Genomic DNA, 13580 nt, shown 5'->3' with positions numbered 1-13580 from the left:
TAAAAGCAAACAGTAATTTCTCTCTCTCTCTCTGGCTAGAACTGAATTCTAAAACATGATGAAACAGAATAAACCATTCTCCATTCTCAGACACAGCTACTACAAAAAACTGTTTTACTGGATTTCTTTTACACAGTATTTCTGCTTAAATTTTTTTATTCAATTTCTTCTAGTAGGAAGCTTTTGAAATCTGGTTGTAGCTGAAATGTATTGGTTCCATCTCAGCCTTTACAGAATGCCAGTCTCCCTATAACCAGTACAGAAGAAAAGGTTGGTACAAGACGTAGTTGGCTTAATTTCTCAATTATTCCCATTTAATGTTTCTCCTAGCTTTCACCATACATAGAGTTGTTTGGGCAAATAGTTGGCAATAAATTGCTTTACCTACAGTGAGCACCTAAAATCTTCACTAGCTGATAAATTTTTCTTTTCCAAGCTCTGTGTTTTCCTACCAAATATTAATCCTCAAAGAGAACTTGTTACAGCAGAGTTGATAATGGATAATGTTTTCTGATCATCAGCTCCATGTTTCTATGTCCATAGATTTCTAATCCTCGCCCCCTGAAAATTCATACTCATTCAAGCATTAAAAAGACCTACAGGGTAATGCAATTAAAACACCATGAAACACCTGAGAACACACAGAACGCTTGTTCTGCATATCCTGTACAGAACACACTGACAAAAGAGCAAAAATAACCAAACCTTCAAATTGAGGCAATTACAACTAACAGCTCATGCTTCCTATTTCTCCACTGACATGTATACAGCATACTATCATAACTTCTACAAGTTGTGTTCCACAAATATAACTCAAACTCTGGAAGTTGTTCGAGAGCATAGTGGAAAGATGATAAAGTGATTTTCTTGCCCTAGATCTCATACACTTCTTGAAGTGAAGCCAATTTAGCTGGCAAAGAATTACCTGTGCATAGAGCTGAAAATAGAAAAAAATATTAAGACTTCAATTTGTGGTGTACAATTGCCGTAGGCATTATTTTCAATGGTTAAATGGACTTGGAGCCTGAATTATTCTGTCTATGGGAAAAAAGTATAAACCAGTAAGAAGTTCAACATGGTATGTCTTCAGGAGAGCTTAAAAAAAAAAATCAACAAAAGCATCGCTTTATTGTTAATTCTCATCATTCAACTAAAGGCATGTGGCCCAAATAGCAGTGATTTATCCAAACACATCTAGTGAGCACTACTTTCAGGACATCTGAGTCGATGTCAGAAACTGTGACAAGACTCTGAAGCATTCCTGAGTTTAGCAATGCTCATTGTGTGGTCACTGGTGTGCACTGTACCTGTAGGAGTGCATTTGGATACACATTGGAACTCAGGACCTTATGCACCCAGGGCAGGAACTTCCTCATCTCTGGATCAAGGTAATAATCAAATTTCAACTTTCAACTCCTTAAGCTATCAGCAGCTGAATTCAGCCTGGTGGTTTGAAAACATTTATTGTTACACTATTCATGTCTAGTCATTCATGTGAACCACATATGAAAAACAGACTTACAAAAAAAACCCTATTTGTAAATGTGTGTACATGTAGACTAAGAACATCAAAGCAATATCATAGTGCTCCTGCTGTTTAAGGGGCTAAAGACAGGCCACTTTGTGATGACATCCTGGATTGAGTTGAGTGGTTGAGCTGGTGTTTGGCTGTTCACAAAGGCTAACTCTTCACACATCTAGACTAAATATTTTATTTCCTAAAACTTCTAAATTCAGTTTAAACGTACATGTATGTACACATGTGAGACCACAGAGATGACCTTCCTAAGTATGGCTACAGAACAGCAACTCTCTGAAGTCTGATAGGAAAACAGATATTAATATGACCAAAAAGATCTTTCCATTCTCCTGGACTATGTTGTTTCTGATTCATTAGCTTATGCAAGGTGCTCCTTTACCTATGGTTAATGCATACATCAATTTGTTCCTTCACATCGGCTTCATCTACTTTAAACATCAGTAAAGTCATCTGCATTTTTTAGTCTTTAACAGGCAAGTTTGACTAGATACTTCTCAAGTAATCGAGTAAACAAAACACCGCCAAGCAATTTTCAGAGTTTTAGAATTTTCCTTTTCAAACTTTTGTAGCATCACAACAAAAAAAATCCCACTAAGAGGTATGCACTATAATGCCTTGTTTATATCTACATTTCTCAGTATAAATCAGCTAAAAGCAGAGGAGGCAAAATCTCTCTCAGTGTCAATGGAAATAATCAGAAAATGATTCAGAGCAGAAACCTAAACTTAGGGTCTAAAATTTCTCTTGAAAAAGCCACACTGTTAGGTTATGTGGCTTTAGCCACACTAAACTTAGGTTATGTGGCTTGCCCAAACAGGGACCTTACTGAGTAACTGAGTAACCATAGACCATGTTCCTAACAGAAGAAAGTTGAAGAGAATGGGTTAATCTCCAATCCCTTTCCTAAGGTTGTGATCAGATTTCATTATGCTACATCATTTCAGACAGCCCACAAAATTGGTTTAGCTGTGTAATTAGTAAGAAAGGAATAAAGAGACTCGATGCTACGGTTTTTAAACTGACTTATTTAGATTTCCCAGCACTAGCCTTTTGCAGTACAGTGATGCAAGGACTTCAGTCATGGAGTCATAAATATATTTTACTGAGAGGCTTTCTGAATACCAGTTTCAATAATCCTATGATTGACATCTTGAATTACACCAGCTCATACTCTAGGAGGCACAGTCACCCTTACAATATATATAGGCTACTTTAAGTATTCTTGTGGTACCAAATAAGCAAGACATATTGTTAATTAGGTGCTAAAATATTACTTAGCAATAGTGAAAATCAAAGAAATTATAAGAATGAAAGAAAAGAATGCATGCTATCTCCAGAAAAATAAAGGAAGAATAAAATGGGAAAATAGGTAGAGGGGAAGCCACTGTAATTGTTTCTCAATTGCTCACCTTATTAACATCCATAATAGTGTTGAGTGACTCAGTCCACGTAGGATCTACACCTCTATTTAAAACTAACCTTTTTGGCCCCTCATGGGTAATACTGGCTTGCTCTCTCAGAAGAGATGACAGGAGACCTGCAGATTACATTTCAACAGAACCTTTAGTGCTTAAGTAAGAATATGGCACTGCAATTAAAATTTCAGAAGACTTGATGTATCACTGAAACATGAAGCTTTTGTAGCATCAAAACCATGCTTTTTCCTTTGCTTGTTTATTAGATGGTTATGCAATGTAACAAAAAAAAATCAGAGAACACTTGATGTAACAAAATTACCGCATTTTATGCAATAATGACCTATTTCTTAATTCCAGGAGAGTCTGTCATTAGTCTTAATGAGGTGAGTGAGATATGGGAGGTTTCCCGGGTCTGTGGAGAAAATAACTCACTCTTTAAGAGAGCAGAATCAGTACTGTTCAGGCTAATACTTTTCTGTCTGCTAGCATCCTACTCTGTTTTCCAGAACCACCTGTGCTCTGTGCCCACATTTCATTTTATCAAAACTCAAAAAAATGCAAGAATTCTCTTGCTAACACCTTCTCTGAATTCTGGCATTGTCCATTTTGGATGGAGCATGATGCCTAGTAAGAACACATGTGCTACTTGCCATCTTTCCATTATCAGGTTTCATGGTGTATAAAGCCAAACAGTTAATCAGTTGTCAGAACTTCTGGCTTAAAATCATTCCAAACAGGTATTTCTTTCCAGTTCACATATGTGTAGAGCGGAAGTTTTAGCACCTGAAGAAGAGGAACAGGAAGCATGTTAGTGACACCATTTTGACACAATAGGAATTTTTTACTTTTTCCTGAACTGGATCCTTGACTACAAATCCCTGCACTCAGCCATTTATTCACCTTGTTTTACTCTTGCCTACGTGCTAATTTAGTCCCAAATTTCCATCAAGCCTAAGGATAAGAAAGGATACTCTTATTCTGAAACGGTTGTACTCTGAAGTCAATTCTAATAGAAAGTGTTAAATGGAGAAGAAAATCTATGCAGCTGTCAACAGTTAGTAGCAGAAATAGGCAAGCATTAAGTAATAGAATTATTTGTCTAGTGTTTTGGCAAGAAGTTCCTCGATGTCTGTCTAGAAACCTCATTAAAACATCCTGCTTTTTCTTCCAGAACAAAATATTACTTAGTCTATCTGTCAAATTGAATACTCATTACTTTGTGCCATGATTAACTGTCCTTTGGGACAAGCGAACAATATGTAAAATGTAGAATTTGCTTGTAACATTTGAGCTTTCTATTGCACATCATGTGACTGACTGAATGGCCCAAACAGCATGTTACTAAACTGCAGCCTAAGGCAAAGGCAACATGCAGAATGTTTTCTGAGAGTGCCAGAGCAATTTCTTTACAATGTGAGGTAGAAAACGCTGCATAGGTAGGCAGGTACTTTACTCTTTCCAGTCCCTGCATTCCCAACGTCAAACATAGTGAGGCACTGCCAGTAGCTCCCCCAGCTGAACAGCCTACCACATAGAAGGGACACACAGTGAGTGCCTTTCGTCTCCTGTTGTACTTCTTATCAGAGAGACACAATTATTCACAACAATTATCTCCCCCTCTGCATTTCTACTCCCTTTAATAGGAAAAAATGAGCTTGCACCTTCTTGGCAGATTTGCCTCAGCTGAGCTGATGTTGCATCAAACAAAACTGTCTCCCAGAAAATGGTAAGAGAATTGGTGCAAGGTAATGAAAGCAGTTACCTCAACAAGTGAGAACAAATCCTATTCTGCTAGACAGGCATACAGTCCAGTAAGACTGCCAACTCAGAGATACAGAACAGTTACTCACAATATTACAATTTTGCCACTGCTTTAGCAGAGTGAATTCCATACTCAGAACAGTTGTACAGCTATAATTCAAGTTGTACAGCAAAATACAAGGTCAGTCTACTAAGGTAATACATTGCTTCCAAAGAAATACTTCTATGACTCACAGAATGGAAATAGCTTGGTTGCTTATGGATTTCTGCCTTAGTGAAGAGCATTTACACTGATTTTCTAAAGTCTAACAGGAACAAGTTCATGTTCCTCAGCACTTAGCTTCTGTTTCACCTAGCTAGTGGGACACAAAATACTCTACAGAAAGCTGACTGTAAAGGTCACAATACCCCAAAGTATAGTTTTTTTGTCTTTCACCCTTCTGTCAGGATAATGGAAAAAGATAGACAAGAGCATAAAATCCTTTATAAATCCTGAGATCAGCCACAGTTAACCAGCCTGGTTATACCTGTTTCCAACATACCCTAATAAAGGTAAGTAGTGTGCTATCACATACAATACATGTGGATGTTCCTTGAAGAAAGATGGGAACATATGCTCTTAGTAGTCCAGATAAGCACTTTTATTTGGTCAGTATACTAACCAGTGTTTCTAAGTTTCACTTTTCCCCCTTGTCTGTAATTCAAACTAAAATTAGTACTTAAATTTAACTTACAGGTAACTCCTTCTCAGGGGTATACATGCATACATAGAGGTACACGCATGTTTTTAATGTGTGTAGCACAATGTGCATTATATTAAACATAAATACCCGGGCACACAAAAGTCACATGTAGCCATGCACATTCCAAATCCACACCTTCTTATTTATATGTTTTTGCTCCTTCACTCTTCTTACCTCACTATAAATAATTAACCAACAATGAATTTTCTACCAAGTACAAATGCTTGGTACTGAGCACAAACAAACTTGTTTGTCCCTGTAGATTGTAACTATAAACAGCTTTTTTTGAACAGGATATGTTTTCTTACAGGTATATTTATCATACGGAGGAGCATTACTGCCATGACAAAATGCCTTTGAAATATTAAGTCATTGAGGGACACCTTATCAATACTATAATATACTCAAAAATAACCTTCATTTGCAATTGCAAATCCATTTGCAATTATTTTGATTGAAACTCTTAAGGGGAGTAATTAAAAGCAATGAATTATTTTACTTTGAGAATAAAGCTCTCTTCAGGCTTCAAATGAAGCTTCAGGGTAGATTGTTTACCCATCTGTTCAAACTGTAGGTTCCTCTTCCTAGGAACATCCAGAGCTGGAAACAGGTCACTGATCATGCCTGTGAAAATTGGGATATCATCTGTCACTATTTTAGGGCAATTAAAGTCTCTTTAGATTCATATAAGCACCTGGAGAAGGACAGTAAATAACATATCACAGAAGCATTAAATAATTCTCTTTTTATGATTCTGTTTTTATTCAAAGCAAAACATCAGAAATAGCTCCTACACTTAGATGTTTTTAAGCAAAGATTTTAGTTGATCCTCAGGTCTGTTTCTTGTCTCCTTGTTCCAAGGGCCCAGCAATTACCAAAACTGACTTGATAGCCTGAAGTCCCCAGTCGTAACAATGCTATGAAAATATTTTAACTAGTCATGTTAGCACAGGAAATAAAACTAAGTGGGTTTTATGAAGAAAACAATTGATTTACACACAGAGCAAAATTACACATTTTTATTCACTTGTAGCCTTGCAGTGGCTTTAGGGTAGTGTTAGAGTTCTACTAAAGAAAAAAAGACAAAAAAAGGGTGAAATGTATATCTATTTAATCTTCAGTATTCCACCACTTTGTTCCTTATTCTTAAATGGCAATATTTGCATCATCAAGTATTATTGTATTCATTCAACTTTACCTTCATGATGAAATAAGGAATGCAAAAAACGGCTTCCAAACTTCAATTTGACCTGATAGCAATGCTTTTTTGTTTCTGAAAGGTGAGACTGGGCAGACTATCAACACATTTGCACCAGCTCCATCACCAAAGTTAAACATGTAGATACTCAGTCTAGAGAGAAAGTGTAAAAACATTTGGCAAGTGAAGGGCAGAGAACAAGCCTGTATCCTTCTCTAAGTCCTGCCAGCGGGAAGGTAGATACCCAGTGCAAAAGGCACAACTTTGTCCACGACACATATACATACTCTTTTTCATTTTTTCAGGGCTGTGTAATACTTACCTCTCTCCCTCTCATTCCAAGGTAATGTAGAAGCAGAAAGAGAAGGACTTCAAAACAATTTGAACAGCACCTTGACTGACTGGAGCATGCTAATATCCAGTTTTGAAGAGGTCTACTATGAAGTTACAAGTCTCTAAATTTAAGGTTACAGCAACACCTTTAGGTGTTCTTACAGCTCATGTAGAGATCCCAGATGGCTAATTTTGGTATAGCCAGCAGTGGGACCAGCTACCATAAGAGCATCTGGCTAAGTATGCGGATAATCACTCCTCTCTAAATTCTGTGTTGCTGTGGCTACTATCTCCTTATGTCAGCTTGCATCACAATATTCATGTTGGTCAACAGTTTCCTTGGTGTGTGCACACTACGTTTTCCTCAATCTGAAAAATCTGTCTGGGGTTGCAACCATCCTGCTGTCATCACCCAAATTGGCTACCAGTTGGGTAAGGTTTGAGAACATATGCTGCAAACCACACCTAGGAATTCAGTATAAATACAGCCTAGTTAGTATTATCACACCTAAACACAATAACAAAAAAAACCCCCAAAACCAAAACAAAAAAAAAAAAAATCCGAAAACTCAAACCAAAACCAGAAACAAATTCACAATTGAAAAATATACCATTTTTAACTCTATAAGTGTGAATCAAATGCAGTTAATATGTCACAAATGATAAAAACTAAAAAGTAATTTTCCAATTCATGACAGTTCACAAGCAGTAAGAAAAAATTTTTTCATAAGGTAACAAAGATGCCAATTATCTTCATTGAATATGAGTCTCCACATTTTAGAAATGGTACACCTAGGCAAAGAAGTTAAACATACAGCTGATAATGAAACTAGGAAATTTAAGAAATTAGGAAATACTGTGCTTAATAAGCTTTTGGTTAGATCAAGGTAAATTTGAGGTTTTTTGTTAGTTTGCTTTCTCATGGGTTATTGAAATGCAGGCTATGTATCTTAAAAGCAGCCTGGTGTGTGGATTGTCCAGTACACAAAGACTTTAAGACATACAGGCTATTTGCCATGGTATGACAGGACCAGAAATCCCTTCCTTCACTGCATATGCACTAAAAGCCCTGAACCCTGTTCTGTAGGAATTTTCATGGGCTAGGATCTTAGTGTCCCAGAGGAATATTTGAAGTTCTATAAGTTCCCATAGTAGGCCAATATTCTCAGAACTCTCGGAACTGGTGTATATTTTTCTTGGTAGCCCAGAATTTTTGTCGAAGGAATTTGATTTCTTCCATTTCCATTAAAAGCAAACAAACAAGAGCGTTCTAGCTTTTGCTTCAAACATTATTGTTAATACTATGATTGATATTGAACTGGCAAAGAATGGTATAAATTACTTTTCTCAATTCATAAAGTGCCTCCAGGACAAAGTAATCATTAGACTTGAGGCATCCTTGTTCTACTGAAGCAAACAATATTAATTATCTTAAGATACGCATGGCTTAATTTCATTATCTCTAGAAAATGGCAAGAATGTGTCAGGAAATCATCTGGATATTTAGAGGTAATTTCAAAATTATGCAGGCATGAAAATAAAGTTGCTTTTGATTTCATCACGGCCTTGCCTGCTATTTGTGTTTATAGCTTAATGTTTAAGGGTTGTCTAAGATATTCTTACACTGATAAAACTGAATATTAAGAATGTCTTGGGAAAAATTATATTGTTCAAAATGACTAAAACAGTATACATACCAGGAAGAAATGATATCATTTTTATATTTTAGGTTTTAGGATAATATTTCTGAATATGAACTCTTTCTATTATAATAATTAAATTATTTAGAAGTGCTACCCCCCACTTCCCTTTCCATTTTTCAAACAGTCTTCCACTGTATTTACTGGGAAAAGTTTAGAGAAGTGTTCATCCAACTAGAATACGCTATCTGCTTTTCAGAATAATTCCTAATCTGCTATTCTCTTCTTCAAATGATAAAGTTGTCTTTCTAATGTGGATAGGAAACTGCAGCACGCTGGAGTCAGTCATCCCAGGTATGAAGTGATGATACACAATTATTTAGTGCAAAATTAACACATTAAAATATCACAAGAGCAGAGGAAAGGCACTTTCTTTCAAATTCATATCTGATAATTTATTAAGGATGGACATGTGATTTAAAATGTCTTCAAAATAAAAAATAAGACTATATACATAAATCTCTCCTATTATTATAGATATCCACCTGCATTGGGATGGAGTATGTGTTGACATGTCCAACCCAGAAGCCCAGAGACCCTCACCTGTTCAGGGAGCAGCTTCCTGCAGAGAGGTTATAAGGTGATAAACCTCCTGGGCTAACAGATACGCATCAATAAACCCTTCAGCAACCAATGCAATTTCAGAGATCAGTTCAATGCCAGGGACAACCATGGCACAGGTTCTAGAAAAGAAAACAAACCCCATAATTCAAATACACAGACTAGTATTTAAACATAGTGAGAATAAGCCATTTAAATCAAATGTCTGATGTGTGCAAACATTTTTAAAAGTAGAGCTCAAAAGAGCCACAATTAAGAGTGTCAGTCAAAGCTTACTTCAAAGCAAGAGCAGCTAATTAGTCACTGTTGATTGTTAATATTCAATAACATTGCTGCACACAAAGGAGGCACTTGAGAAACATAGAGACAGGTACTGCTGAAACTTCGAGCAGCCACAGTCTGCAGTGGTGCCATTTGCCACTGACAACTAGAGGTCACAGCCGGCATCTGTACACGGTCTGGAAGTACAACACCCAACCATTACTAAAAATGCCATAATTTTTTAAAGCACTTTGATTATTTTGGAGGGCTTTAATGCTTTTATATGAAGTCTTGCTTGCCTTTAGAGGTTTCACAATTTCTTTTTAAAATATAACCTCCACTTCAAACTTTTAGAACAGAATCACAGACATATTAATGATACAAATGGGGGAAATCTCATTAAATCTCATTTTAAAAGTAACACAAATTAATATTGCTATTGCTAAACAATATCCTTATTTTAAAAATCACTACTTAAGTTATATGATAATGAAGAAGAAACCTTGACTTTTTTTTTTGTTTAGGCCAGCTACAAACCAGCAAATTTGTCCCTCAGAGCACTTTCTAACTCCTGCAAAACAAATATTTTTTTGATCCCTATCCCATTTGAATATGACAAAATTAAGATTGGTAATTTAAGTCAGCAGTGTATTTCTGACATAGTTTAGAAAAAGAGTAAGAACCCCTCTGCTAAACAATTTTTAAGCGAACTGTTCTCTAAGAGGCATTTCTTCATAAGCCCAATGCATTGCAGCCAATTATAAAAAATGACTTGCTCTTCTACCTACCATAATTATGACACTTTTTGCAAATAGAGTAACTGAAATATACAAGAAATATCAGGCAAACAGAATTTATTCTGTCCTGTCTCTCTTGTGGGATTTTATTAAGTGGCAAATATGTGGAGCTGATGCTTTAGCAGTTATCTTCCTGTCTTTCCTCTGCACCATACAATAGATAGGAGCTGTTAAGAGATATCAGCTACAGGGAATTCAGCTAAATTCCTGAGTCTCAATGCTGCAGTTCATATTATAATTTTGAAGACTTTTTATTTGGCTTATTTTTGTGTGTGTGTGAAAACCAAGCAAATGTGAGACTTCTGCTTTATGCAACAAGTAGATTTTGAAAATAAAACGAACAAAAAAACTCCCCACAAAACCACAAAGAAACCCCAACCAAAGCCAAAGAAAACCATAGTTGAAAGCAATGATTTGACTTCATCGTTCAGCAGAGATTTTGCTAATTAATATTATTGCATGTCCCTTACCCTTTTCTTCCCAAACAAACAAACAAAGGACAACAAAAATAACAGACAAACAACCAAATCACATGCATTCTCCATTCTCTGGTAGTCCACTGAGAGATGAAACACCTGGTAGTGACAGGGAATGAACACTCCTGCTTTCTTGTCAATACCACAACCAGCTGAATGTGGAAGATGAGGCCACCAAGACAGCTGACTCTGAATGCAGGAGGGGTGGCAGCCACACAGCACAGACACAGGGCAGGGGTCCCTGTCCTTCTGTACTATTTTGTGCAACGGTCTGAACTGAGGGGCTGCCTATTGTTGTTCTCTTGGTGCAAATCAATCCTGCTTGGCCTTGAGGGTTCCGAGTTGGCAATTAATGAGAAGGCTTGGTAATGCTACAGTCAAGTTGTGAAATATTAACAGCCGTCCTCCCACCATTTATAAGGAAGCACAATGTATCTCTGAGGGTCTCCCTCCAACTTTTGCTAAGACTCAGCTATAGCATCTTAGACACATTCTTTGCAGAGGCATAGGAATTCAAATCCTAAACTCCTCCTTGTATGCAGATATTACCTACTGCTTGCTAAAAATGAGTGTAATTTGGGCTCAAGGAACATGATGTTTGGCTGGCAAGAGGATGAGATGTGCCTGAGCAAACAGCTTTCTAACTTTAGCAGATTTTATGTCTTTCTGCAGGGAAAGCATGTAGGTCTATGGTATCAGGAATTCCATGGTTAAAGTAGAAAAAATAAAACACACCGAGATCTGGACGTACTTTAAATACAGAAGAAAATACTGCCTGTATTTGAATTTGCTCACAGAAGCAAGTGATGCTTGGTTCTATCCTATCTTTTACAAATCCAAGAGATTTACTATGCAGATAGCATGTGCATACTTGTGCCTCCCCAAACAGCCTGACAATGCCTTGCAGCTTGCCTCACTGAACTTCAGTATGTGAAGAAATGAAATAACAGAATAATTTCTTTCTCAAGTCTTGATTAAATCAGTGAAAAGTGTCAATGCAAGAGTCAGGTGACAACTTTTGCACAAGAATGCGAGTGACCATTCCTTTTTAAGCAAGGCCTGCACCATGTAGTTCAAAGGACAGCTCCAAAACTTTGTCGGAGGAGATTGGCATTGTCTTACTGCCCATCCGGCTGGAGCAATTGCTTTTTTCCAGAAACACCATTTGGATATAAACTTACTGAGCAGAGCATGCAAAATATATTCAGATCTTTCAAGTTCAAAACTTTCTTCCTTGAAACATTAGTGGTAAGATACAAAGCATAAATACATACTTTAAGAAAAAGATAATGGGCTGTCCCACAGTGTGCAAAAGCATTATGACTGTTTTTGATGTGCACTGTACTTTTCACAGCTTCTCAACAATCACACACTCAATATCTTACTAGATGAGAGTATGAAGCTTCATTTTCAGCTGGTAGTTTTGAAACATCTATGAATACTTTCATGCCTACACCCAACCAAGAATGTGATAGCTAGACAGTTTTCAAGTGGTGATTTTACTAGGTTAACTGAGCTGTGAGGACTCCTACTTACCACAAAACAGTGAATATTCTTGCACATGTTTAGGTACCTCCTATATGTTCACAGGTACCTTTAAAATTTGACATAGATTTAAAAAACAAACAAACAAACATAACCAAAACAAAACAAAAAAATCCAGCAAGGTAGACATTTAATATCCCTTTTCATTATGGTTTAGAGGCAGGCACAACATGAATACTGATCTTTTTTTAACAGAAATTTTGTAGCAAAAAGAAGATGCCCTTCATTGCAAACCAGGGCTAGGAACACTAGGTGGGATATGTTCTCTAAATGTGGACTTGAGACACTAGTATACCATAAAATCACACAATAGCATAACTGCCTGAACAGAGCTATGAGGTTTTCAGGTAGTTCTGTCTGACCTGCGCATCCGAGGATCATGGTGATAAATATTCCAACTGTGGACTTCAATATAATATTTTCACCAAGAAATACAAACCTGTTAAAAGAGAGGTAACACCAAAAAAGTGTTAGAAGAAAGATAACACTTACAAAAAGGGAAAGTTTACTAGAGCTTATCAAACAGAGGTGACCATCAGCTTTTAGTAATCTGTGGCTCCTGTAGCCAGCACTGAATTTGGAAGGAAAAGATCAGACTGCTAGAGTCACAAAGAGTGCATATTGCTGAAGCATGTCTACAGAAAGAATCATCTTTTGAAACACGCAGAATAAATGAGACTGGTAGCGATGCAGAGGGTTTGAAAAGGCCAGGAGACAGCATCGAGTAAAGAAAGCAGAAGAAGAAGATGGGACACTGGAAAACCCTGGAACCACTGAGACTTCTTGCAAAGTTAAATCGTGTCAAACTTCTCACCTGTATCTTGCCATGATCTCACATGGTGGGACTGAACAGGGCCAGAGTTTCAATAGCAAAGCTTTAATCTGAATCCTTTAGGATCAGGATTTCATTGATGTTTGTTGCTACATTTTGAAGATAAAGTTATTTTAAGGTAGTATATTACACAGGTGATTTAGTGTTTCTATCTACTCCCTCATTTACAAAGGGTTTCAGAGGAGCTCTGAAAAAAGATATGGTTCAGCATTTATAGCCTGCGAAGGACAATAAAGATGCACTGCTGAAATACTCCTTTTTCTTGTTCCTAATTGTATCATGGATAGTCTTTAATTGTACTGCCCTCACTGACTGAGCTACCAAGGTGTGACTGAATTCACCAAAGCACCTCCAAGCTCCTGTCTGGACCAAATCTTTACAGATATTCTCTATAGAATAAAATCGGAAGTGAAAG

At 36.9% G+C, this 13580-nt stretch overlaps 1 protein-coding gene across 1 annotated transcript in view; it reads right to left on the bottom strand.

Annotated features, from left to right (window-relative positions):
• DNAH11 (dynein axonemal heavy chain 11) overlaps positions 1 to 13580 on the bottom strand; it is an 88983-nt gene that overhangs the window by 60697 nt on the left and 14706 nt on the right. The window contains 11 exon segments of the mRNA XM_027877954.1: positions 2950 to 3077; positions 3609 to 3741; positions 4407 to 4446; positions 4448 to 4482; positions 5962 to 6168; positions 6286 to 6303; positions 6305 to 6379; positions 9237 to 9287; positions 9289 to 9376; positions 12656 to 12772; positions 13419 to 13573. Of these exon segments, the coding sequence (XP_027733755.1) occupies positions 2950 to 3077; positions 3609 to 3741; positions 4407 to 4446; positions 4448 to 4482; positions 5962 to 6168; positions 6286 to 6303; positions 6305 to 6379; positions 9237 to 9287; positions 9289 to 9376; positions 12656 to 12772; positions 13419 to 13573 (1047 nt within the window).

Source organism: Empidonax traillii, unplaced genomic scaffold, assembly GCF_003031625.1.
Source record: "Empidonax traillii isolate 1590-97213 ecotype Southwest subspecies unplaced genomic scaffold, ASM303162v1 scaffold35:size4298261, whole genome shotgun sequence".
Taxonomy (NCBI): domain Eukaryota; kingdom Metazoa; phylum Chordata; class Aves; order Passeriformes; family Tyrannidae; genus Empidonax; species Empidonax traillii.
The sequence above is the reverse complement of the archived record's forward strand: the minus strand, read 5'-3'. Positions and strand labels throughout refer to the sequence as shown.